This window comes from Lygodium microphyllum, chromosome 1 (genome assembly GCF_053477565.2).
Source record: "Lygodium microphyllum isolate KBCC chromosome 1, Lygodium_microphyllum_v1.1.10, whole genome shotgun sequence".
Taxonomy (NCBI): domain Eukaryota; kingdom Viridiplantae; phylum Streptophyta; class Polypodiopsida; order Schizaeales; family Lygodiaceae; genus Lygodium; species Lygodium microphyllum.
In genome coordinates this window covers 12,913,189-12,940,781 of record NC_141135.1, presented here as the reverse complement: position 1 = coordinate 12,940,781, position 27,593 = coordinate 12,913,189, and the positions used below count along the sequence as shown (strand labels likewise).

The 27,593-nt window shown below is 44.9% G+C and overlaps 1 protein-coding gene across 4 annotated transcripts in view; it reads left to right on the top strand.

The window, feature by feature from the left end:
- The window catches only part of MSH1 (MUTL protein homolog 1), a 192,158-nt gene that overhangs the window by 119,861 nt on the left and 44,704 nt on the right, over positions 1-27,593 (top strand). For all 4 annotated transcript variants that reach the window (XM_087670082.1, XM_087670011.1, XM_087670164.1 and 1 more), the window contains 2 exons: positions 2,862-2,907; positions 3,124-3,429. In XM_087670082.1, coding sequence (XP_087526208.1) covers positions 2,862-2,907; positions 3,124-3,429 — 352 coding nt within the window. The remainder of the gene's footprint in view (positions 1-2,861; positions 2,908-3,123; positions 3,430-27,593) is intronic.

Sequence of the window (27,593 nt, the reverse complement as noted above, 5' to 3'; positions counted from 1 at the left end):
TTGCCCATAGTAGTGCTTGGAGACTCCAAAGCATTGTCTTGAGTCATGTGAGGCAACTCAATTGTTGTGGAGAGGAGTTTGTCTGCTTCCCTATCTTGCTGCACCTAGCCCAAGAGCAGATATGACATTAGTTCATACTCACTTGGGTTGACTGCAGCTTGTTTTTTGCGATGTAGGTAGGTGGCCTTAGGTGGTGATACATCCCATCCATTGCTTCTCTCCCTCGTCTTCCTAGACCTCCTTGAGGGGCTTGTATATACAATTGTTTTTTAATTTTAAAATAGCTGCAGCTAGACTTTTGAGCATATCTACTTTATTGTAAAATTCTTCCAAGCAATATACTTAGCGACACTCTTTTTGCAAATAAAAAACACCATCTGCAATGGGTTTTGACATACTATGCTCATCACATTGACTTGCATCTTTTAGGTATATGAAATCTTGTGTTGAAGATGGCAAAAGGAGAGGAATTAAGGCTATAGTGAAACAAGTATATCCATGTACTATCTTCAATCTTGAACATTGCCATCTTCTTTACTTCCTCCATGATGAAGACTTCCTTGGCCAATCTTGTAGTGTAGATAAAGCCTAGGCCTTGTCCAATATCATAGGCACAAGGCAATGGCCTTATGTGATAGGTAGGAGAAGAGAAGCATCTAAGGATACCAATTTCTCTGTTAAGAAAGGAGAATTCTATTTATAAACCCCTTTGAGGCAACAAAGTATAAAGAACCCCGGTACAGAGTAGCTAAACACATCATAAATATAGTGGTTGTGTGGACGCGACCAATCAAAGAAGCTATAATGCTAGACCATCTGAGGAGTGGTATGGAAAAAGGTTTGAGAGTTGTAGGTGCGCAAGAGGGCATCTCTTTTTGTTCTGATCCTCTTAGAGCCACCTTGCACCCTATGTAAAGAAATACTCATCGACAAATAACAAACACAATCATATAACAAAGTAGAGATTGATAAAGAACACAATTAGGGTTAGGGTAACTCAAAAGACCCTTGAACTCTTGTCTCTCTAGGGCGAGGGCAAAGAGTACGAGCTATAGTGTTGTACTATGATGGATCCCGAATCACAATAGATAGCCTCCGGAGAAGTCTACGAGCAGCAAACATAGTCTACAAAGGCTGGATCAGTGTCAAATGGGAAAAATGGAAGCAAAATCAGCAAAATGCAGGTTGGATGTTAATGTGGCGGTTAGGCGACTGCAGAAATTTGCAAATGCATGCAGTTTGATGATTTGGCAGTGCAGACGACAGTGGGAAACAACAAACACAGGTGTGGTTGACGACGTGGCAGGTTGGCGGCAACAGATCAGGTCCAAATGCAGGCAGCAGCAGCAGTTGATTTGACAGTAAATGCAGGCTGAAAACAGGTTGCTAGCTGATGGAAAAGGCTGGACGGTAGGCACTATGCAATGGACAGTAGTAGACGATAGCTTGAACTGAGATATCCTCTGCAAATGAGGTGTGGACAGGATAGAAAAGTGCCAACAATTTGCAAAATAGAATTGAGGCTGTGGTGGGCAGCGTGTCTATTTGTAGAAGTGCGGATCCTCCCAAATTAGGGTTTGGCTTATGGGACATACACATCTCTAGGAGTACATTTCTGTCTAATGAAAGTTTAGTAAGTATTGAGTTTTGGGACTGCAATCAAGAACTTAGCTCAACACCCTCTCTCAGGCCCAAAACTAGAACCAAGATGGGACTGTTAAGATAGCTCAAACCCATTTTTATTTACCCCAAGGCATCCCACCCCAAAGCAGCTAGGGCATGGGACAAAGGGTGCTTGTCGGTTGCCAGTGATCTACCAAGACTACAAAGGTGATGATTATCTTATCAAGGGAGCCCAAAGGGGCACTCTAGAGAGGCCAAGGCATTGGACAAGTAGTGCTCATCAGCTGCTGAGTAGTGTATTAGGAGTTACAAAGGCAGATGGAACCACTTTAAACTTTTTTTTTTGGGTAGTGTTGGGTTTTTTTTTTTTGTGGGAGTAATGATTTGCGCCCTATTAAGTAACTTGTTGCTAGGGAGAACGAAAAGGGATGATTAGATCCAACACAACATAAAACAAATTAGCTATCTTGAGCACCCAAGGTGTTGCTGATGAAGAAAATTGTATGGGGAGTGTAAGGAGAATGCAAACAAGGAGACTGTATGGAAGCTGTTTTGAATATGGTGGATTCAGAGATGACCACTCCCTAACAAAGAAGAGATAAATGCACATAGATGCATGTTTACGAGAACATAATGCCAATCCATGGGGTAATGCAAGATGTCATGGTTATAGAAAATGCTATGTAATGGTGTCACTTGGACATTGCCCTTATATTGTAATTGTTCACTTGCCCAAGTGCTCTTTTACAATCATATAAATCACACAATTAGGGTTAGGGTAGCTCAGAGACAATGAACACTAAAGGGCCAGTAGAACATGATAATGGTTCTCTTTTCTATCAGGATGGTAAGGTGTGGTTGGCATGTGTTTAGTTGGTTATGTGTATGCTTGAAAAAGACCTAGTAATATTTAGACATGGAATAAGTTTCTTTGGCCTTGTGTTTTATGCTTATGTTGGGTGTCAAAGAGGTTATATATCAACAAACCATTATTATCATTTACTTTTAAAGGAAAGTTTCTGGATTAGGTTCTTGTGCTTTAAGGCTGTATTGTAGGAGTGTAATGCCAATGTGCATGAAAGCTGTCTTACATTAGCAGTCAGAAAGTTTGCCTGGAAAGGCTTCTTCCTTTGTCCAATATTTCATGCATGAAAGTTTCGTGAGAAAGTGCTTTTCAATGTGGATCTCAGGCTGAGATTTTTCCTTTCTTTTTATCTCTTTCTGTTTTGGTTGGGAAGTGAGGCAAGGCGAAGGAATTGGAGCTTTGCAGATCTATGTGATATGGTAAGGTGCAAGTCTTTTTGCCTCTCTACCATTCTTGCTCTGTGCTTACATTTTCAAGTCATAAGTGTCTGAGATATACTTTGAATAAATTCATGAAATAGAGTGGCTGATCCTGTGTGACTGTAGGTGTTCTTTGGTTATGTTATGTTATGTCAGTCAGATGCTTTAATGGGGAAGAACTGAAGTATACTTTCTGGCGTGACCTGATTTATGCAGGGAGGTTCTGGGGATGATGATAAGAAGCGAACAGAGCCAGAGTTTGTCGATTTGATTCCCTATTGGGTGGACAAGGCACAAAGTCTAGCTGTGTCAAATACCGTAAATATGAGCTCGTTATATCTTCTTACTGGTCCCAATGGAGGAGGGAAGTCCAGCCTACTAAGATCAATTGGTGCAGCCTCCCTGCTTGGAATGTGTGGTTTAATGGTCCCGGCTACATCCGCTATAATTCCGGATTATGATGCCGTGATTCTAAGAATGATGCCACATGACAGCCCAGCAGATGGGAAGAGTGCATTTCAGGTGTGTTGATAGTAGTTTACAATGTGAGCTATTTTCTGTCTTCTTAAAGGACAGTTATCAAAAGGTAATTGAAAAGCATCAGTCACTTGAGGCACGAATCACTTTTCTCTAGTTCTTTCTTTCTTTACTGCCTTCTTTATGGCAATACTTTGTTGGAAATTTCTTGTCTTTTGTACCACCTCCCATCCTCCTCCTGCTTAATGTAACAGTTTCTCTGCTGATCCTTCTGATTCCATCCTGACATTGGGAAAAGAAAGAAAGGGTCAGCTGGACCTTGTTAATAAATGAACGTCTGCTTGTACAAGGCTGTTATAAAGACACTTTATGTCTCTCTGTGCTTACACCTAAGTTGAATCATGCTTTCATTCATACAGGAAGCAAATAATTATGCAAACGTGGCCCTAAATTTATTAGGCACTGTTCGGGAGGTTTGATGCTAAACATGTACTAAGATCCACTAAGAACTCGCTATTAATATCAACATTAGAGAGCCTTGGCAAGGTGCTAAGGGCTCCTTAAAAGTTTTCTTCTTAACAAGATATGGCATTCTTTAAGGCCCCCGAAAAGTCAAGATGTTTGGGTCAGCGTTCTTCAGTTCTTTCAAACATTTGCAAAAATTTGCATGGCCACTCATATCAGTTGTGATAGGATCAGAGTGCAGCCAGAGGCCACTCCTCACTGGCAGAGACACAGCACTTGACATTATATTTTGTCATACTTTTGGAGGAGGTTGGATGACACCTTCAGGCCTATGAAGATCTCTCTCTTCTTATGGCTAGTAGCCCATAGGAACTTAGAGTTGGTATATGGGTAGGGTGTAGCAGGGGTCCCAATGGGAGGTGTTAGATATGGTGAGTGAGAGGAGACTCAAAGGCATTTTCTATGGGACTATCCTAGACCTTAAAAGGCGTGGAGGAGAGCCTTAGGATCGTCTTTCACGGCATAGTAGATACTATGTTTGGAACCTTGCGGGCCACAACTTGGCTTATGGATGGAGGCCCACCAGGGCAATATGAGCCTTGAGGATTTTTAAGGGAGCCTCTCCTTTCTCATCATTGGCAAGCAATTGAGAAAAATTCTTACGCTGGATTACTCGTAGGCAGAATGGACTTAGGGACACTCTCATGAATGTGAGCTGATTGTTAGTATTATTGCTTGATATATTTGGTTGTGAGGTGTAGTTCTGCTATAGAGCTGCCGGATGTCTCCACTATAGACTATTTTGGAGGATTATCATAGAGATCATCTACACTCTGTGAGAAATGGGAGAGCTTGTAGGGTGCTTTTGAGAGGATGAGGAGAGGGAGGGTTGCCTTCTTGTGGACTTGGGATTTTGGCTCCTTTTACGGAACTGCTAATATGGTCTAGCTTTATAGCCCATGAAATTGGTTGTTTACACAACCAATGTATTGATTACGTAGTTAACTGCTTTTTAGATGGCTGTGTAGAAATTACACGGCATAGCGAACAAAATCTAAGCAAGGAATAGAGAGTAGATAACAAAGGGGAGAATAACAAAAACTTTCTTTCTTCCAAACAAAGTGATACAAAGATGGCTCTATCCATGCATATGCCCCCACTAGCTAGTGCCTCGCGTGGAGAAGATATGTCAAAAGATTTGGGTGTAGATTGCCTTATTAATTTTCTTTGTATTGTAGATGTCTTTTTAGATTTCTAAATGTCATGTAAAGTCCAAGAAAGAAAGATAAGTACTTGGTCCCTCCTTGGGAAATTGACTTATCAAGGTTTCCAAGGCATTAAAAAGGGTATGGCGGAAAGAGATTATAAAGGTGGTTCATGCTAAGGGGGTTACTTTGAAACTCATAAAGCTATTGACATTTAGTGAGTAACAATGAAGTCTCAAGAAATTCTACTCATGGAAACACATTATTTTGAAGCTTCAAAAGGGTTTAATCCTTGTAGCATGAGAACAAAGGCTATGGTAGGAATCAAATAAAGGTTTAATTGAGTCTTAACGAGGTCTTCTATGAGAAATGACGTTAATCATAGAGGATGATGAGACCTAACTTTTTAGGGAAGTTGATGGCCTTGATAAGAGATACTTGCATAAAAAGATCAAGATCCTTTTATCATGACCGAACATTGGATCATTTAGAATAATATGAGACACAGGAGCTCTTGCATACATAGACAACTCTATTTACTTTTGTGAGGAGACACTTGGTTATATTCACCAGTTTTGTCTCAAAGGTCATTTTGGCCTTCAATAGACCTCAATATGAGTGTCTTTGTCTCATTTTCTTTTTTATAATGGGCAATTATATTAATAATTACTTGAGAAGTAGAAGAGTCGCGGTAGTTGAGTAGAAAAGACTATTGTAGGCCAAGGGACTAAATCCTCCTCAGGGAGAAAACGAGTGTGCTGAAAAAGGTCCAACTGCCAATGAAGACGACCATTCAGCCTTGCAAGATGATTTTGAACCTTGAAGGCAGAATTAAAGATGAAAGCATTCCGGGTGACCCAATTGTGTTAATAACCCCAAAATCTAATAAATTGAAATAATATTTTCAGATGTAGTTGTGTAGCATGATGGAGTAAGATCTGCTAGGGTTTGCAGTGAGGAAACACACAGTGTATGGTGGTGAGGTTTTCCATGATTGGTGTGATTTGTTGAGTTTGTCTTAGATTTGGATCTCCATGCATCTTCACACCTCTTTTAAAAACTATCAAATGTATGCTTGGAATATGCAATGGAGCAAATGCAAAATAGCTTTCTATTTATTGCATGGAAAGTGTTGGGTCTAAAGATTGGAGCAGTTTGCATCTAGCAAGAAGACCAGAGACTAAAGATTTGAGTAAATTTAAAAACATAGAAGACATATGGGATTCCATTCTTTCAATTCCTCTTAGAAATGTTCATATTTGTACTTTGCATACAGAGATTAGAATAACGGATCCCCAAATGCAGCGGGCAGCTTTTGAGAATGTTTTGGCACAGCAGATGCAGCCCTATGATGGCCAGATCAGTGACAAACGGGCAGGAAGTGCAGGAAACAACAAAGCAAACCATTAGCTGATGACATGGTAGAGAGTTGAGGGAGCTGATCGGCAAAACACAGCCTTTAGGATGTCATGGCAGCAAAGACGATGTGCAAACATAAAAACACAGCCTTTCAGCTGGTCATAGAGCATAAATGCAATAGATGTGACACTGGGTAGGGGGGAAGGTCTTGGCAGCTGTAGGCAGCAGTCGCCAACTGGACAGCAGTATGAATAGACTGAAAACTAATCGCCAACAGCAGCACCGGACTGGATAATGGGCACCTGATGATGGGAAGAAGTGGCAACAACTCAAATTGGGATTACCTATGTGAATGGGGTGTGAATAGTAGAGATAAGGCACCTACAAGCTGCAAAAACAAGATTGAGGTTGAGTGGTGGGCAGGCTGTTGGTTTGAAATCAGGATTTGGCTTGTGGGATAGAGACACCCTCTAGGAATGCATTTCTTTTTAATGAAAGTTTGGTACACTAATTAACTAAGCCTGTTTTGGGGTTGTTTAATATGGCTAGTCAACATGTAATGCTTTTTAAGCTCAACACCCCCTCTCATGCCTAAAGTTGGAACCAAAAAGGGATTGTACTAGCCCAAGCCCATATATTTTTCTTTTCCGAAGATATCCTACCACAAAATATCCAGGGCATCGGACAAAGGGTGCATGTTGGCTCATAGTTGTCGGTTACAAAAGGTATGGTATGGTACGGTATGATAAAATACGGTACTAAATGGTACGTTAAGATTTTATAAGGTATGGTACAATATTAGTACGAAGAAAAAAGAAACTTGATTATTTTGGACTAAAGATCATAGAATAGATGTTTCAAGTCTAAATAGCAATGGTATTAGAGTATATAAGATGAAGACTTAAGGGTAACATGCCAAAATCTGATGCTGCATGTGCTACTGCTACCTACAAATTACAACTATATAGATGGGAGTGGATACATTATACATGAATGATCATACTATTGGGTATTTCACTCACGCCTCACTTATGCCTATACTCACATAGGAGTGTGAGTGATTAGTAGGACACTAGGTCACTTTTTACTCTCGGTAGGAGAGGTTTTTCTCCCCAGACTTATGGTATTATTTTGTATGTGCTTATGACACACATTTACGGGCACTTACCATGTTCGGGTGTGAACACCCCCTACAACCCTAAGGTTTAAGGGTTGTATCTTGTACTTTCAGCTCACACTCTTTCAGTCTATTGCATTGTGTGTTGTGCTTCACTCTCACACTATCTACTGTTCTCTGTGTTGAGCTTCGATCCTGTCCTATCACAGATTTGGTATGAGAGTAGCATTGGCTCTGCTCAGCTCAGCTCAGGTTCTGCCTAGCTCTGCTTAGCCTCTGGGAGCTTCTTGCTCAGTCCAACTCTGCCTTGGCTCTGTTTAGTCTCTATGGCAGCTCCTGTCCTTACCCTGCTCACCAACGCATGTGCTGCCCGTCTCTTGCAGCTCCTCGCCCAGCGCCACTTCTCCGCTTGCCCTCTGGCCATCGTACCTGTGCCTTGTCAATGCCCCGCCACCAGTCTTGCTGCGATACCCCCAGCCCTATCAGCGCTACACACCTCGCCCGACGTCCCGTCAAACGCGTTCTTTGTGCCACACGCCAGTCGCTGCACCTGTAGACTGCCGCCAGCCATTCGTTTGTCTGAAATTGCATGCGACAGTGTCCGTCCTTTCAACGGCCACCGTTTGGCCCCAAAGCCACCCATCAGCACCACGCTTCAAGTCAGAGGGGTGGCCAGCGACAGCTTGTCATTTCAAAGGTATTTTAAAAATTTTAAACATTTTTTATACCAGAATTAATTTCTGGAAGAGGAGGTTCCTACGCAGCAGACATAGAATTCAGGAAATGTGTCTCGGACACATTGGATGAAAATGTCTGGGCACATTCATAAAATTTTTTGGGGCTTTTATGTTTTCTGAGGACATTCGCATATGCACTGCAATTACAGTCATTGATAGACTGTTGTGAACAAATCTGAAGCAAGAAATTTTGGGGATTTTGCTAATACAGTGTTGCTGAACACTAATTGCACCTAGGATTACGTGCATTCAAGACAATTTTGACAGAGTGCAGCTCTGCGTACTAATTGCAGAAATTTATTTCCTGCAATTTTTGAAAAATTTCAGATTTTCAGTTTGGTCCCGCTTTGACATTGCTCTTTTGCCTTTTTTTTGGTAATTGATAATCATGGCAAATCAAGGAGGAGATGTCTTCACCTATGTATCCAAGGAGGACAGATTGGATGCAAATAACTATTCACTTTGGTCCTTCATGATGAAGAATGTACTTGTGGCAAAAAATCTTTGTGATTATGTCAATGGAGAAGAAGCTCGATCTGGAGTTGTGGCTCCAGCTACTCCTCCTCCCGGAGGACGTGCACAACGGGCACCTCAGCCTACTCCACTTCAGCCACTTCCACAAAGAACAACAGCTCAAAAAGCATGGGATACACGTGATGCATAGGCTTTGTCGTTGATTGCATTGGCAGTTCAGCGGTCAATCGTCCCTCACATTCGTTTAACAGCTTCTTCACGAGAAGCTTGGCTAACTTTGGAGCAGATGTTTGTAGACAAGAATGAGACTTGCATCCCTTTCTTAAAGAAAGAGCTAGAGACATTGAAAATGGATGCAGGTGATTCTATTCAGGATCACTTGAACAAAATTCAGGACTTGAGAGAGCAACTCATGAATGTTGATGAGTACTATTCGGATGCACAGATGATATTTACCACTTTGAACTCATTACCTCCTTCGTACTTGGCTTTTCATACGGCCTTAAACCTCACCATGAGGATTGCTGCGCAGCCAATCACTTTTCTTCAGTTAGTCAGTTTGCTTCTAGAGGAGGAGCAAACAAGGAGAAATAGTGGTGTGGATACTTAGCCTCTGGGCAGGCTTTTATGGCTAGACAGAAGGGCAAAGGCAGCCAAGTGAAGAATGCTCCGCAGGGTTCTCGAACTTCTGGCACATCATAGGCAAGTAAAAAACAAGGGGACAGATAAGCCAAAAAGAGCAAATGCCATTATTGTAAGAAGCCAGGCCACTACATTATTGAGTGCAGAAAGCGCATTGCCAAGGAGAAGGAGGAGTTGTCAGGAATGTCTGTTTCTGATGCTCCTTACACTGCTATTGAGTCCGCGCCCTTTGTTGTAGACAGGGACTATTGTTTTTACACATGCAGTTATGACACCTCTTAGGCAGATCGAGCATTTAGCTCTACTGAGGATGCAAGCACTTGGTTTTTTGACAGTGGTGCTTCTACGCATATTACATCTCACAGAGATTTATTTGCATCTGTTCATGTAGCTCCAGTTGGCAAGTCTGTACAGTGGGCCAACAATGCATCATACCCTGTTCGAGGTATTGGGGAGATTGTGCTCACAGTCATTGATGGCTCTATTCTCCACCTATAGGATGCTTTGTTCCTACCAGGCATAAAGAATAATTTTCTCTCTATTTCTTCTTTGGCATGTCGCGGATTGCAAGTCAAATTTGATGATCACAGATGCATGGTGAGAGATAAAGAACACATGACTTTGGTCTTGACAGGCACTTTATGTCATGGGTTATACGAGTTGGATGCTCTTTTAGTTGATCAGTCAACGTACTTGGCATCCACTCTTACTCATGCTATGATACAGGCAGAGTTATGGCATGCTAGGATGGGACATGTGAACTTTGGCAACTTGATGCTCTTGCAGCGTACGCAGATGCTAGTTGGATTACCTCTACTGGAGAGACCTCCTGAGCACTTGTGCGAAGGATGTATTTTGGGGAAAATACATTGCTTTTCGTTTCCCCGTGATGTTGCTTTTAGAGCAACAGCCAGGTTGCAGTTAGTGCATTCAGATGTATGTGGGCCTATGCAGACAAAGTCATTGGGAGGATGTTACTATTTTGTGACTTTTATTGATGACTTTACTCGATTTTACTGGGTCTACTCTTTGGTCAAAAAGTTAGAAGTGTATGATGCATTCTTGGCTTTTCTTGCACTTGTTGAAAACTAGTCTGGTTGTAAAATTAAGACTCTCCGTTCGGACTGAGGGGAGAAATATATGTTCTCTATGCTGAATTCTTTTTTGAAGTAGAAGGGCATTGTCCATTAGTACACTACTGCTTATACTCCACAGCAGAATGGGGTTGCAGAGAGGAAGAATCGGTCACTCATGGAGATGGCTAAATGTATGCTGAAGGCAAAGAGCTTGCCTCACAATTTTTGGATGGAAGCCGTCATGTGTGCTTGCCATGTTTTGAACAGATGCTCCGCCAAAGCTTTGAAGAAAATTATATCTTTTGAGGCTTGGAACAGCCAGAAACCTCCTGTTGGACACTTTTGTACCTTTGGGTGCCTTGCATATGCACATATTCCAAAGGTACTGAAAAAAAAGATGGATAACAAGGCTGTTAAATGCATTTTTGTGGGTTATAGCAGTGAAAGAAAAGGCTTCAGACTCTATGATCCTGTTTCTAAAAAGGTGTTTGTCAGTAGGGATGTACTATTTGATGAAAAATCAGAATTGTCCCTGGTTGGTTTAGACACATATCAAGCTGCCCGTGATGTATTTGAAGGGCTGTTGCCCATTACATTTGGTGATTTAGCTGGAGTTTTAGAAAGTGAACTCAAGGTTCAGCCAGCTGCTCCTTTGGAAAATGCAGAAAATCAGCCATTGGCTGATCTGAATATTCAGCAAAGTGCTGAAACTGAAATTCAGCAAGAGCTTATGCACAGTCAGGAGGCAAGACAAATGCCTAGATGGTATTTACAGACTATGGAAGATAGTCATCTGGATGCACCCATGGCTGGTCGTACTAGAAGGCAAGCTTGTATGCATGATACTGCACATACCATGGAGTTTGTTATGGCAGCAAGCACCCTTGATGAAGAGGATCTTGAATGTTTTGAGGATGCACAACAGAGTGTGGATTGGATGGCAGCAATGAAAGCTGAATTGGATTCTATCACTAAGAATCAAACATGGGATTTGGTGTCTTTGCCATTTGGGAAGAAAGCCATTGGAACAAAATTGGTCTACTAGCTGAAACGGAATGTAGATGGATCCATTGACAAATACAAGGCAAGACTTGTAGCCAAAGGCTATACACAGAAGAAAGGCATAGACTATGAGGAGACATTTGCTCCTACTTCTCGTATGACGACCATCAGGTCTATGGTTGCTTTGGCTGCTCACTATGGATGGACTGTGCATCACTTGGATATTAAAACTGCATTTTTACATGCGGAACTTCATGAGGAAGCATATGTATAGCAGCCCATTGGTTTTGCAGTTGAGGGCTTGGAACACTTGGTCTGGAAGCTGAAAAAAGCTTTATATGGTTTAAAATCAGCTCCTAGAGCTTGGTATGCAAAGATAGATGCTTTCTTGCTTAGCCAAGGGTTCATAAACAGCTCATCTGAGTCTACCCTTTACGTATGTAAAGAAGGGGGATCCATGTTGATCGTTTGTCTTTATGTTGATGATCTCTTGCTTACAGGGACACATGCTGATTAGATTTCAGCATTTAAACAAAATTTGCAGCAAACTTTTGACATATCAGACTTGAGGTCTTTGCATTAGTACTTGGGCATTCAGTTCATACATGATGCTAGAGGGATTGGGTTATCACAGTCAAGATACGTTGGTAGAATTCTTGAGAAGTTTGGCTTTCAGGATTTCAAGCCAGTCTGTACACCAATGGAACCTGGACTAAAGCTGTCATTACATGATGATAGTGATTTGTTTGATATACACACATGCTCTAGCAGTTGGATGTCTTATTTACTTATGCAAGACTAGGCCGGACATACAGTTTGCAGTTTCAGCTCTGAGCAGATATATGCATCAGCCACGCATGTCACATTGGCAAGCTGTTAAGCGTATCTTCCGTTATTACTTGCAGGGTACTAGATCTCTTGGATTACTTTATGCCAAGGGGGGACCACTGCAGTTACATGCTTACAATGATTCTGATTGGGTTGGTTATTATGATTCATGTCACTCCACTAGTGGCAATTGTTTCTTTCTTGGCTCATCTTGCGTATCTTGGCTAAGCAAGAAACAGTCTATTGTTGCCACATCGTTTCACTACCGCAGTTGAATGCGTATGGATTAGACGCTTACTAGCTGATTTGGATGATTTGTTACAGAGCCTACTCGTTTGTTCACTGATAGTCAGAGTGCCATTGCAGTGGCACGGAACCCAGTGTTTCATGCACGCACGAAACACATTGAAATACATTATCACTTTGTCAGAGAGAGGCCACATGTAGGTGATATCAGCCTTGTCTATTGTCCTACCACCAGTAATTTGGGAGACATCTTCACGAAAGCTCTTCCTCGTGAAAAATTTGAAGCATTTCTCCATGCTTTAAACTTGATCTCCTTTGGTGGCGGATGATCCTTGTACTCTTGATTACTCTTCACTCCAGGGGGGTTTGTTGGGTATTTCACTTACGCCTCACTTACACCTACACTCACATAGGAGTGTCAGTGATCAATAGGACACTGCGGAAGTTTTTACTCTCAGTAGGAGAGGTTTTTTCCCCTAGACTTATGGTATTATTTCGTATGTGCTTATGACACATACTTACGGGCACTTACCGTGTTAGGGTGTGAACACCCCCTACAACCCTAAGGTTTAAGGGTTGTACCTTGTACTTTCAGCTCACACTCTTTCAGTCCATTGCATTGTGTGTCTTGCTTTACTCTCACATTGTCTACTGTTCTTTGTGCTGAGCTTCGATTTTGTCCTATCACATAGATACAAATAAGAGAAGTATGGGCTTGAGAGAGAGAAGGTTGACAGAAATTGTTTGAATCTCAAATAATCTAATCTGATGGTAAAAACATACAAGTATAAGGAGCATTTAGCTCATCACAAAGTGCAGTTTGAACAAGAAAAGATGTATCCATTAAGTTGGTATCTTATGGTAATAATATGCAAGGTGTCGATACCTTAAGTACGGTATAGTATGAAACATTTCGTACATGGTATTAGTGCAACTATGGAACTTGAGAGAGAGAGAGAGAGAGAGAGAGAGAGAGAGAGAGAGAGAGAGAGAGAGAGAATAAGGAGACCCCGAGAGGTTGCGAGAGAGAGGTAGAGAGAAGGATACCCCTCCTAGAGATTGTGAGAGAGAGAGAGAGAGAGAGAGAGAGAGAGAGAGAGAGAGAGAGAGAGAGAGAGAGAGAGAGAGAGAGAGAGAGAGATTTCATTCCGCACAATATGCAACTACCTGGTCGCGGCTGGACAGAATGTATATCATGCAGGGCGATGACTTTCTTCCCGACATGCTGGAAATGAAGGTCTTGCGGCAATATGCGTTGTCGGACCATTTCCCCCTCCAGCTTGAGATGCGGGCACACTCTATTGCACCTTTTGTGCAATTCCTGGACAGGCTCCCTTTACGTTTCAACTCCTCTTATCTGAAGCATTCAGTTTTCCAGGGCTATATGCAGCAGTTGATTGAGAGGTTCTTATTGGACTTCGCCTCTGAGGGCTGGCCTTCATTTGCACGGCTGCTCTCTAATGTGCAGCGGGTTGCTCGCCAGTATGGGATCCATCATGCCTCGCTTTGCCGCCGACGTCGACATGCAGCAGAAGACTTACTGGCCTTGGTCCGTTCCTTGCTCCTGGATTCCCCTGATGATGATTTTCTGCTGTCTCTGGAGAGGCGGTTGGCCCATCTTATTCAAGTGTTTCAGTTGAAATCTTATCAACAGGCCAAGCTGCACACCTTGATGGACACAATGCAAGATAGCACCTGCCAGTCTCATAAGTTCTTTCGCGCCTTGCATGCATCTCCGCCCCGCGAAAATATGACCAGACTCCAGGATTCGGACGGTCGCATGGTCACGGATCCGCAGACCATTGTCACTATGTGCAGAAACTATTTTATGGATCTTCTTGGTTCCTCTTCCTCGCCTTCTAGCCAGGTTACGCATGCCCGTGCGGTCTTCTATCATCTGGTCCGCCAGCAGGTTCCAGTTGATATGCAAGCCGCTTTGGAGACGGATATTTGCGAGGACGAGGTTATGGACGTTTTGTTGCACCTACCGAATGATAAAAGCCCTGGCTGGGATGGTCTCACTAATGAATTCTTTCAGACCTCGGCCACGCAGTTGGCGAAGCCATTGGTGGCCATGTTTCAGCAGGTGTGGGAAACGGGGGTCATGTCCTCCTCATGGAAAGAAGGCCTTATCAAACTAATTCCAAAGGTCCCTTGGCCGTCAAAGTTGCAACACTGGCGACCAATCTCTTTGATGGGCTCCATGTATAAAATCTACTCCAAAGTGCTGGCGAATCGGCTCCACAAGCACCTTCCAGCTATTGTGCATCCTCTCCAATATGGTTTCATTAAGGGCCGCAACATTCTGCATAATATCTTAAATGTGCAAATGGCCATTGACTATGCGCGGCACTCCGGTCAGGAAGTGGTATTGATCCAATTGGACTTGGAAAATGCATTTGATTATGTGGACTGGTCTTTCATTGCAGACCTCATGTCAGCTATGGGCTTTGGTATCCGAATGTCCCGATTGATCTACACCATCAGTGTTGAGGCTTCCTCCAGAGTTATGCTTAATGGTGGAGTTACAGAGCCATTTGTCCTTGCACGCTCGGTCCGACAGGGTTGTCCTTTGAGCCCTCTCTTCTTTGCCCTGGCGACTCACCCGGTCCTTTCAATGTTATCCTCCATGGCAGCCTCTGCCCAGCTGGCCGGTCTGTCTCTTCCGTTGGGTTAGCACTTCGTTAGCCAATCTTTGGCGGATGACACCTTTATGATTTTGCAGGCGGACAGGGACAACATTCGAAGGGCATTAGATGTTTGGACACTCTTTGGTCAGGCCTCTGGGCTTCGCATCAATGCCCTTAAGTCAGCCCTTCTCAGTTGTACGGAGCCTGATTTGCAGTCCTTAGGCTGGCAAGGCCAGGTGGTTTCCCGTGGCTCCATTGTCAGGCATCTTGGATACCCATTGGGGGTGGATGTACGGCCAAAAGCCCTGCTGGAGTGGATTTCACAAAAATTGGCAGCAAAGTTTATGTATTGGAAGTCGCAAGCGTGGCCATTCCATGTCCGCCTCAAAGTGGCCCAGACAATCATGCTTCCAATGCTAACGTATTTCCTGCCATTGTTGCCATGGACTCCTACTACTTTGAAGGCCCTCACTCATCCCATCCGTTTCATGCTATGGAAGAAGGACTCACTGCAGGCCGGCATTTCCTGGATTTCTTGGTCACACGCATGTACCCCTAAGCGCATGGGTGGCGGAGCGATTTTGGATGCACACACTCATATGTTAGCTCTCCGTTGGTCCCTTTTTCGTGCCATGTGTGTGGATCACCACCCTTGGTCCATCATAGCCCGTTATTTTCTTGAGGACAGCGGGTTCCGCCATGGCAACACACGGCTTCGGGCCTCCTGGTGGCATGTCCTTAATGCTGACTCTCGTGTTTCCAGTCCCTCTTCCTCTTTGTTACTGCACTTGGTCGGCTCTTGGAAAGTGGTGCTCCAAAAGGCCCGCTGGCACCCAGTGGGGGACCGCTTGCAGACTAACTCCTTTCAGCTGGAATTGTAGGCAGTATCGAGACTCCTTTCATGGGAAGATAAACATCAACTCAGACCAAGATTTAATCGCATGGCCTGTCTAGGTGTGATGTCGGTTGCGGATGCTACCCTTGCTACTCGCAATGTCCTCGTCTCATTTCGGACTGCTCGGCGACTCTTTAAGATCCCGCGTGGATACCGTGATTTGTGGGAGCAGCTTTCGTCGAAGCTTCAGGGTCGGCAACCCTTTCCTGCCTTGACGGTGGATCGCCCTTGGCAGGACTGGGATCTTGCAGGCCGCCTGAGTTTGGAAAAGGCCTCCACTAATCAGGTGTATCATCTTCTTGTTCAAGATCACCAATGGCTGGGAGAGAAAGCTAACACTGTTTGGGGACTGCGGAAATCGCTGTCATGGTGGCACAAAACGCTGATGGAGGGCTGGCAAAATAAGACACCTTTCAAATGCAAGGTTTTTCTTTGGCGGGTAATGATTGGTGGTCTTCCTCTGGCCTCGGCCCTTGCCAAGCGTCGCATCTCGAATGGCACACCGGCGGAATCGGCCCGACATCGTTTTCTCTCTTGCCCGCTCGCCAAGAATATCTGGTCACTCTTGTCGCACATTTGGCGCGCGGTGGTGGGATCCTCGCTAACTCCTTTCGATTGGGTTTTTGTGCGCCTGAAGTATTCCGCACCGCCACAGTTGTATGAGAAGATCTTATTTCACTTTTTCAGATATTGGGGATGCTGGCACATTTGGACCACGCGCAATGCTTTTCTCTTTGATTCGGCCTCTAATGTACCCCGACATATTGCCAGGCTTAAAGGGCTCTTGCATTGGCAGCTGGATATCATCCGACACTCCGACTTGCTCCCTCGAGAGGATTTGCATCCGTGGCATATGGCAATTGCCTCTGGGTCATTGCCATGATTGGTGTAACTTTTTCAGTGCATTACTACGGGGCTTTCCCACACGTTGGCCTAGGGCCCTCGTGTATCTTGTAATCAGAAAACAGAGAGAGAGAGAGAAAGAGAAAACCTCTTCACATGATGGCTTTGTGTCATCATGTATCTTGTAATCCAGTAATCTTGTATTTTTTTCGTAATTAATATAATTACCTTTTACGAAAAAAAAAAAGAGAGAGAGAGAGAGAGAGAGATCCCAGCCTCGCGCCCCTGCCTTCTCGCGCAGCATCACGTCCACAGGCCTGTGCAGCTCTGCGCGGCCCCTGTGCGCAGGACTCAGGCAGAACAAGTGACAGAGAGGCAGAGCGAGAGAGAGAGAGGGAATCGAGAGGGAACGGAGAGCGATGTCCTCGTCTGAGCGTCCCTCCCTGCCGCGGGCTGTCTGACCTGCGGTCCCTGGTCGCAACCATCGCCTGTCAGCCCTACGATTCGAGGTCCCTGCTGTCGCCATCAAACCTGAGCATCGTCGTCCCTGCACGCCGTGGTCCGTGCAGCTGCCCGTCAGTCCTGCAAATCGTGCTCCTAAACCTGCATCGTTAGGGTTGCGCCTTGCCCTATGCATCACCTACACTCCCTCTGGACAGGCTAGGATTGAGGTAGACAGATGTGCACCTCTGCCTCACGAGAGAGAGAGAGAGAGAGAGAGAGCTCTGCCTGGACGTTCCGTTGCCCCCTGCTTGCTGCCCGCCCTGATCTGCCCGTTTTGCCACCAAGGGGCAGCAGCCAATCACACCCAGGTTGCCACACAGAGCACGCGACAGCGTGAGCCAGCAAAGGGAACCAGCCCTTCTCTGCCTGCGGACATGCCTTCTCTTTGCAGCGGCCGTCTGTTTCTACGCACGCGCTTCCCAAGCTTCTTCGTCAGTCCAGTGCCGCGTCCGTTTTGCCTAAGAAAGAGGGAGAGCGGCCTGCGCATTCTTGCCTCCCGTGAGATCTTTGTTCGGCCTCTGACCGGTATACGCAGTGATACACCATGGCTGGTTTGGACCTGGATTTTATAGACCAAACGGTGGCAACGCTTGGTCCGGACTCTGATACCGAGGAACCCGACGATATGGTTCCGTGCAATGAAGAGATGCCCACTGCTCCTGACTTTCAGCCTGCAGGCAAACGCACCAAGCACACTTCGGAAGAGACAATGGATCATCAAGATCGTTCCTACGCTCGGGTTGCTTCGGATTCTGCAGACTCTCAGGATGTTGACTGGGAGCATTTGCTAGAGTTTGCCAACACTCTACTTGGCGATTATGTTCAACATAATTAGGAAGTCTTTTTTGACTCTGCACCGGAAGATGTTTTGGAAGCCACTGTTGACCCCAAATCTGTCTTGCGCTCCTTTTCAGTATTCTATGATCGCGCCGTGATACTCTTCTTCACTGGTAGAATCCCCCAGCTTTCCTGTATTCGCCAGTGGTTGCACAGTCTGCTACAAGGGGAATGTGTTGAAGAGATTTTTGTGGGGCCCCGAGGCTTTTTTGAGGTGCTGTTAAAATCCGAGACGCACCGTGCTGCTCTCCTGTCTAAACTGCCTCTGTTTTTTGATCGCCGTTTGGTCCATGTTGTACCATGGCGCCCAATGGCAGATTTTCAACGCCTGCTGCAACGGGAGTGCCCTGTATGGGTTGAAGTGGAAAATTGCCCGGCTGTTTGTTGGCCACTGTTGAAGGATGCCATGGTTGCTGTGGGCACTGTTCTGGTCCCTCCAAGTTTAAGGGCCGTGAATCGTAACCGCTTGTGTATGTTATGTTTATGTAGTCATAGGGCTATAGCATGAGTGCTATGGATCCGTGTCTCTACACGAAGAAATCCTGTGATGGCTCATTGCTTATTTTGGTACTTTTTGTAGATGATATGCTGATAGCAGGGAAAGCTCATGATGAGCTAGATGCTCTTAAATCTCAACTGAAGAAGAGCTTTGAGATGAAGGATTTGGAACGAGCCTCTCACATTCTTGGTATGCGCATTAAGCGCAACAGGCATCAGGGACTACTCTACCTCTCACAGAGGGAGTACATTCATAAAGTCCTTGAGCATTTTTGCATGCAGGACGTGAAGCCTATTGGTTGTCTGTTACCTTCTTATGTGAAGGTCTCACAAGCTAATTGTCTGCACACATTGTCCACAGATAGATGAGTAGAGGGTCGAGATGGCCAAGATCCCTTATGCATCAGCTGTGGACATTGGAAAAGGCTTGCGTGGTTACGTCTCAATTGCTCCGGCATGCATCCTTTACACTTTCGTTTGAAATGGGGCAATTTTGCAGGCCATTGCTTTTCCTGTGGAAAATTAGGGCATTTCATGGCCGAATGCCCAGAGCAGCAACACACTTTAGATGCTGGGCATGTTCCGCTGTCCATGGAAGATATGGTATGTGATGTCCCGTCGCAGGATGCTATTCACCCACCTAAAGCTCTGGATAAAGGTAAACAACAGGTTTCGGGTTTGGATTCCCATGGCACAGACTGGGTTGAAGTACGCGCAAAAAAAGGGCACAGGGTGGTTGCTGGCATGGAGAATTCTGTGCCTTCTGCATCACAAGATTCCATGCGTACTTATATGCGCAGGAAAGAAATGTTGCCTTCGGAGCACTCTGCTCCTGCTATGGTTTCGTCTGCCCCCCGTCCTTAGCCCACTCGGAGAGTGTATTCGGATCGTCCAGAGGGTCCACCTGCTAAGCTAGCTTTTGATACCAGAGGCAATGTCATTACCCCGTGGGATCGTCGTTATCCCCGCTCCATTCTCAAGCCAGCAGATATGCCGTCTACCTCCAAATCTGGTCCGCAGAACTCTTTTGCCGTGTTGGCTGATTTCTTGGATGAGGGAGTCTTGGACATTCTCGCAGAAAAGGTCAAATCGAGGCAAGCTGTGCCTCGTACCTGATTTTCTTTTAAAAACACATGAAAATAGCCACGTGGAATGTTCGAGGAATCTGTTCTCGCCATAAGCAACAGGCCATGTGGACGGTATTGCATGAGAATCAGTGGGATGTCTTGTGTGCTGTTGAATACAAGAGTCACGGTGAAGCTGGAGAAGTTGTGGACTGCCATGGCTTTCGTCTGTTCTATGCAGGGACACAGGCCATGTGTTATTTTGGTGTGCTCATGATTGTACATGAAAAATATCAGCCTCTTCTTATTAAAAATGATGTGCATGGCCGCTTTGTGGTGATTGAAATTTTATTCGACGGCGAGATCTTATGGTTACTTGGCCTCTATGCTCCGAATGATCCTTTATCTCGCCGGGAGCTTTGGCATACTTTGCAAACTTCCTTGTCACTTGGCAGACGGGGCCTCTTCATGGGGGATTTCAATATGTGTGTTGATTCTTCGTAGTCCACATCGGAGCATTCGGTAATGGATGCGCCGGAAAGCCGTAGGTGGGATGAGTTGGCTCTTGCGGTTCTTAAGCAAGATCTCTGGTCTTGGCTGCACCCGTCTTCTACAGGGTTTACTTTCCATTCCGCTCAGTATGCAACAACATGGTCGCGGCTGGACTGCATATACATCATGCAGAATGATGATTTCCTCCCTGAGATGCTTGAAATGAAAGTGTTGCAGCAATATGCCTTGTCGGACCATTTTCCTCTGCAGCTTGAGATGCTCGCACAACCCATTGCACCTTTTAAGCAATTTCTAGAGAGGCTCCCTTTGCGTTTTAACTCGTCTTATTTGAAGCATGCAATCTTTCAGGGTTATATGCAGCAATTGATTGATAGATTCTTAATGGACTTCTTCTCTCAGGGCACTGCTTCGTTTGAACGATTGCTCTCTAATGTGCAGCGGGTTGCTCGGCAGTATGGAATCCATCATGCCTCTCTTTGTCGACAGCGTCGGCAAGCAGCGGAGGACTTGCTGGCTTTGGTCCGTTCTCTGCTGGTGGACACTCCAGATGACGCATTTCTACTAGCACTGGCAATGCGTGTAGCTCATCTTATTCAAGAGTTTCAGTTGAAATCGTATCAGCAGGCCAAATTGCAGCATCTGACGGAGACTTTGCAAGATAATGCGTGTCAGACTCATAAGTTCTTTCGAGCCCTCCATGCCTCTCCTGCTAGAGAGAATATGACTAGACTCTTGGATGCAGAAGGCCACCTGGTCCTTGATCCGCAGATTATTGTGCATATGTGTAGGAATTATTTCATCGACCTTCTTGGTTCCACTTCTCTACCTTCAGCCCAAACTACTCTGGCCCGTTCAGTTTTTTATGACCTGGTCCGCAATCAGGTTCCGCAGGACATGCAAGCTACTATGGAGTCAGATATTTGTGAGGCGAAGGTTATGGATGTTTTGTTACACTTGCCCAAGGACAAAAGTCCTGGCTGGGATGGTCTCACCAATGAGTTCTTTGAGGTTTTTGCTACCCAACTGGCGAAACCATTGACGGCTTTGTTTCAGCAGGTGTGGAAAACGGGGATTATGCCTTCCTCATGGAAAGAGGGACTTATTAAACTGCTTCCAAAGGTTCCTTCGCCGTCTATGTTGAAACATTGGCGCCCAATTTCTTTAATGGGTTCTATGTACAAAATCTTTTCCAAAGTAATGGCGAATCGGCTCCACAAGCATCTCCCTGCCATTGTGCATCCTCTTCAATATGGTTTCATTAAGGGCCGAAACATTCTGCACAATGTGTTAAATGCGCAACTGGCGATTGATTATGCAAGGCATTCTAATCAGGAGGTTGTACTGATTCAATTGGACCTGGAAAAGGCTTTCGACTATCTGGACTGGTCTTTTGTTGCAGAGCTTATGTCTGCTATGGGCTGTGGTGATCGGATGTCTCGACTGATCTACATCATCAGTGCAGCGGCGTCTTCACGAGTCATGTTGAATGGAGGCGTTACCGAGCCATTTGTCCTTGCCCGCTCTGTCAGACAGGGGTGCCCTTTAAGCCCTCTCTTCTTTGCCCTTGCGACTCATCCAGTTCTTTCGATGTTATCTCATATGGCAGCTTCCACTCAGTTGGCTGGATTGTCGCTTTCTTCTGGACAACATTTCATTAGTCAATCCTTGGCGGATGACAGCTTTATGATTCTACGTGTGGATAAGGATAACCTTCGCAAAGCATTGGATGTTTGGGCTCTCTTTGGTCAGGCTTCTGGCCTTCACATCAATGCGTTGAAATCAGCCATTCTCAGCTGCATGGAGTCGGATTTGCAGTCATTGAACTAGCAGGGTATCATTGTGCCTCGTGGCTCCATTGTCAGGCATCTTGGCTACCCCTTGGGTGTTGATGTTCCCCCAAAGCAGCTTCTACAGTGGATTTCTCAGAAACTGGCGACTAAGTTCCTGTATTGGAAGTCCCAGGCTTGGCCATTCCATGTTCGCCTCAAAGTAGCCCAGACAATTATGTTGCCGATGCTCACATATTTCTTGCCCTTGCTGCCCTGGACTACTACTACCCTCAATGCTCTTACTCAGCCTATTCGTTTTATGTTATGGAAGAAGGATTCCTTGCACGCAGGCATTTCCTGGATTTCTTGGTCGCATGCGTGCACCCCCAAACGCATGGGTGGAGGAGCTATTTTGGATGCCCAAACTCACATTCTGGCCCTCCGTTGGTCTCTTTTCTGCGCCATGTGCTCAGATCATCATCCATGGGTCGTTATAACCAATTATTTCCTTGAGGAGCATGGGCTTCGGCGTGGCAATACCCAAATCCAGAGTTCTTGGTGGCATGTTCTTAATGCCGATTCTCGGTTCTCCAGTTCTTCTTCATCACTGCTTGCCCATTTGGTATGTTCCTGGAAACTGGTCCTTCGGAAGGCTCAGTGGCATCCGGCGGAGGATCGCTTAGCTGCTAATTCTTTTCAATTGGAATTGCTGGCAGTCTCGCGGTTACTTTCATGGGAAGGTAAACAAGAGCTTCGACCACAATTCAACCGTATGGCACTTTTGGGCTTAACTTCAATCGCGGATGCCACCCTTGCCAGTCGCAATGTGTTAATATCATTTCGTACAACGAGGAGGATTTTTAGGATCCCTCATGGATACAGGCGTTTATGGGAACAGCTTTTGATGGTGCTCCAGAGCAGACAACCCTTTCCTGCCCTTGCTTCAGATCGTCCTTGGCAGGATTGGGACTTTGAAGGCCGGCTGAGTTTCGGCAAAGCTTCTGCTAACCAGGTCTATCATCTTCTGATTAAAGATCATCACTGGCTGGTTACTAAAGCTAATGCTCTATGGGGATTGCGTAAATCCCAGTCATGGTGGCGGGCAACTGTGATGGAAGGGTGGTTGAACAAGACACCCTTCAAATATAAGGTCTTTCTTTGGAGGGTAATGATTGGGGGTCTTCTGCTTGCTTCGGCTCTTTCCAAGCGACGAATATCCAACGGCAACTGTTTCTTTTGCACCACCAGTGTCGAATCCGCCCGCCACCGATTTATTTCTTGCCCTATCGCTAAGAAAATATGGTTGTTCTTATCAGCCGTTTGGAGAGCGGTGGTTGGTTTCTCGCTAAGGCCCTTTGATTGGGTCTTTGTGCAGCCCAAATACCCAACACCGGCACAGCCACATATGAAGCTCGTGTTTCACTTTCTTCGATATTGGGGCTATTGGCATAATTGGACCATTCGGAATGCTTTTCTTTTTGATTCTGCATGTAATGTTCAGCGGCATATTGCTAGGCTTAAGTGTCTCTTGTATTGGCAGATAGAGCTTCTTCAGCATTCTGACTTACTCTCCTGGGAGGACTTGCATCCCTGGCATATGGCAATTTCATCTACATCTTTGCCATGACTTTGTAACTCGTAGTACTGGAACCTTTTCACATGATGGCTTAGTGTCATCATGTACCTTGTAATCAAGTAAACTTGTACTTTTTTTTCTCGTAATTAATACAATTACCTTTTACGAAAAGAGAGAGAGAGAGAGAGAGAGAGAGAGAGAGAGAGAGAGAGAGAGAGAGAGAGAGAGAGAGAGAGAGAGAACGTTTAGAAAGAAAGAAAGATATCCAAAGTACATCCAAAGTACATCCATGTCTAATGTCATCTCATCAGTAAGGTAAAGATAACATTACAAATAAGTGGGTGGCCTATGAAACAATACTGAAAATAACTATACGATGGGACTATACTAGGGTTGAACCATGTGTAGCGTTGTTCCATCGATAGAAAAGAAAAGGAAAGGAAAGGAGAACCAGATCTGATAGAACCATGTAGAAAAGTATGGTGGGGACTATGGGCTATAGTTGATCTCAAGATTTGCACATGATCTCAGCTATGATGCTGTCCCTAGCTACTTCACTGATATGCTTGGTGGTGAATCTGCGGTGTCTCGTGATAATGGCTCTAATCCGACTGTGGTGTGGCCTCCTCGGACGTGGTCTTGGTAGACGGGGTCGTCATGCTCGACAAAGGGAAATGGCTCTATCCAATGTGACTCCACGGTGTGGCCTGTAAGGTGTTTGGTAAGGTGGCTTTGTCTCTGCTAGGCTAGTAGTGTTAGTAGGGTCGGCTTTGTAGAAGAAGTCTGTGTGTCCATATGAGAGAGAGAGAGAGAGAGAGAGAGAGAGAGTTCTGTGTGATGTCTTTGTGTTAAAGTCTTGGTAGACTTTCGTCAGTTTCTTTGATGACGTGATGGTGTGATGTAAATATTTAGTACTTAATTCAATTATCTTCACAAAGAGAGAGAGAGAGAGAGAGAGAGAGAGAGAGACAGAGAGAGAGATGAAATGAGATGATATATTAACATCTACAAAAGGCCAAAATGACCCATGAGACCATGAGTTACAGTCATGTGTATGATGGTACAACTGTGTGGGCAAAATATGTAGCACAAAGCAAAATAAGAAAGGAAACTAACTATGGCTATGTGCTGGCATTTGAAATCCTCACAATTCCATGAATTTCCAGTGGTGATTTCAGTGTACAATGCCTTTGACTGATGGCACGGGTCCCAAGGTGGCTGCTAAACCCCAATTACTGCTGTAATTTAGGGTTTACAGCAGTAAACTCTTTGTTGTCCACCAAATTTGGTTGTACTCGGCTACCAATGGCTGAGAATGGCTGAGAATGCTTAAGCATAGACTGGAGGAGATGAGAGAATGCTGTAGAAAGAGAGAAAATCAGCTGAAATGTATCTTTTGATTCGTAGCTCTGATGACATATTTGATGGCACCAACAACTTCAAAAGGGGGGTAAAATGCTAGCACGGCTGGCGAGCCCTCCTCTTCTACCGCCACCTCTCTTGAGGCGGAAGAGAAATCCTGCTGCCCCTTGTCCTGTCGTGGCGCGTGATCAGTCGTCATCGCCTCTCAGAGCCGAATCTGATCACCTCCTCTCCTTGTACCAAGCTCCGAACGGCTGCAATTCAGCTTCCACCACCCTCCAACAGCCTTCTCCCTAGTTGAAAATTAATTTCATCCCTTTTGACCCTGCCCAAAATTAAACATGCCCATCTGTAATGAAATTGGCTAGGCCATTTGCAACTTGGAGTGGTTCCCAACCTCTGTTGACTCTTAGACTAGCATTAATTAATTAATTAATGCTAGTCCCAAGTGTCACCACTGACACTTAATGGCCAGTCAATTGTCCTAGGGTCCAACCTAGCACCAACTGACCACCAAAACCTACTTGGCATAACTTAACACAACTTTTGCCTCTAACACTCATTGCATCCTTGGGGTCCTTGGCTCGTTCCCATGAAATAATTGCCATGTGCATCACATGTGGTAAACAACCTTGCACATTTGATTAATAACTCAATCAAATGTTACTAGCAAGATTAAAGCATCTCAAAATTTCACGTGCCCGCTACAGAGGGCTTAACTCTAGCCCGAGCAATAATCCCCTGTATCTGCCTATGAAGGTGTCGTTAGTGTCTATGTCGAGGCATAGGTCCTCTGGATCGGCTAAGCTGAATGGCTCGATCAATCAATACTCCTTGTATGTGTGTGGACCGTGGCGGTGGGAGAGGCACTCGTTTGGACTCTGGCTATAACTATATTGAAGTCTTCTGAGTCTTCTTTGCAAAGAAGTCTGTGAGCTACCTCTGGGAAGGGCCTCAGTGTCCTGGAGCAGCTGTACTCTTGAGGCGCATGTCACGAAGCGGTCGTATCTCAAGAAGAAAGAGGCCAAGGCATCGCTGATTGGTAAAATCCATGACTTTGGATAGTGGTCCAAATCCGTCTCTAAAGAGACAGTGGAAACGACCACAGACCTCATAATATGCTAGGCATCGACATATATAATGTTCCTCTGTCTCTGGCTCTAATTGGCATATCTGGCATATGGGCTCCTCTGGTAGGATGGATCTATATGTGCCAGTCTCAATCTTTAGCTGATGTGAGGAGGTGCGCAACTGGCCAATGGTACATCTGATCCCATGGGAAATGTGGGTGTCCATGTATCTCAGGTGAACAATAAATCCATCATCAGTAGTGTGAAGGAAATGCTCGTGGTAGAAAGCCATCTTTGTCTCTAGCTGTGCCCTGGCATCAACCATGTCCTCTTGATATCCAACTGGGTAAGATCCATCCTGATGATCTTGCAAATCTCTAACCTGCTCAGATCAAGAGATGGTGCATCAAGGGAGTACTGGAAGGGGGGTAACTTGTCCATTCTAAAGCCATGCAGCTCAAACCAGTCCGACATCTGTGCATACCAACATGAAGTATCACCCTCTCTGGCAAGTTGCCTGGAGGACTCAAGGGCGAATCGTGCATATCTGTGTCTGGGTAAGTCCCATAGGCTATGTATGTATGCGACCGATTGGGTGAGGGCTTCTACCACAATCAGTGTAGCTGCTAGCTCGGCTTTGATGATCTCATGTGGCACTGAGGCCTTACATCTGATCATCTTGGATATCATGGACACGAGGGGTTTCTCCATCGACCTCCATCCGTCATAAGTGCACCCTGATCGGCTACGGTGGTGAAGACTGGGCCCCCATATTTGTACTCCATATATATATATATATATATATATATATATAGAGAGAGAGAGAGAGAGAGAGAGAGAGAGAGAGAGAGAGAGAGAGAGAGAGAGAGAGAGAGAGAGAGAGAGAGAGAGAGAGAGAGAGAGAGAGAGAGAGAGAGAGAGGGGCTTGGGGAAGAGAGAAATAAGAAAGAAAAAAGAGAAAAAAAAGAAAGGAGAAAGAAAAAAAGAAAGTTATAGGCTTCAAGAAGAGTAGCCAAAAACTGTTTATTTTTTCGTAGTAAATCGTATTGATACGTATCGTACTATACTGTACGGATCAGTGTGTACTATGTACAAAGATAACCCTTTGTCGGCTGCGCATTGGCCTGCTAAGATTTTAGAGGCAATGGTTATCTTAACAAGGGAGCCCAGATGATTACCGTGGAATGGTCAGGGCACTAGATAAAGGGTTCCCGTTCGTTTCCTAGTGACCTAACAAGGCCTCCAAAGGCAGATCGAACCACAATAGATTTCTCTTCCTTGAGCTTTTGACTTTAATGTGATTTAGCATTGAATTAGTGTTCATCGTACTGAGTAATTTGTGTCCCTAGGGGAGAATAAAAAGAGATGGGTTGATCCAATGTGACATTAATGTGACATTAAAGTGATATTTAATGTGACATTAAGGTCACAAATATTGAATGTGACATTAAAGTGACATTTAATGTGACATTAAGGTAAATCTAGGGGAACACGCAC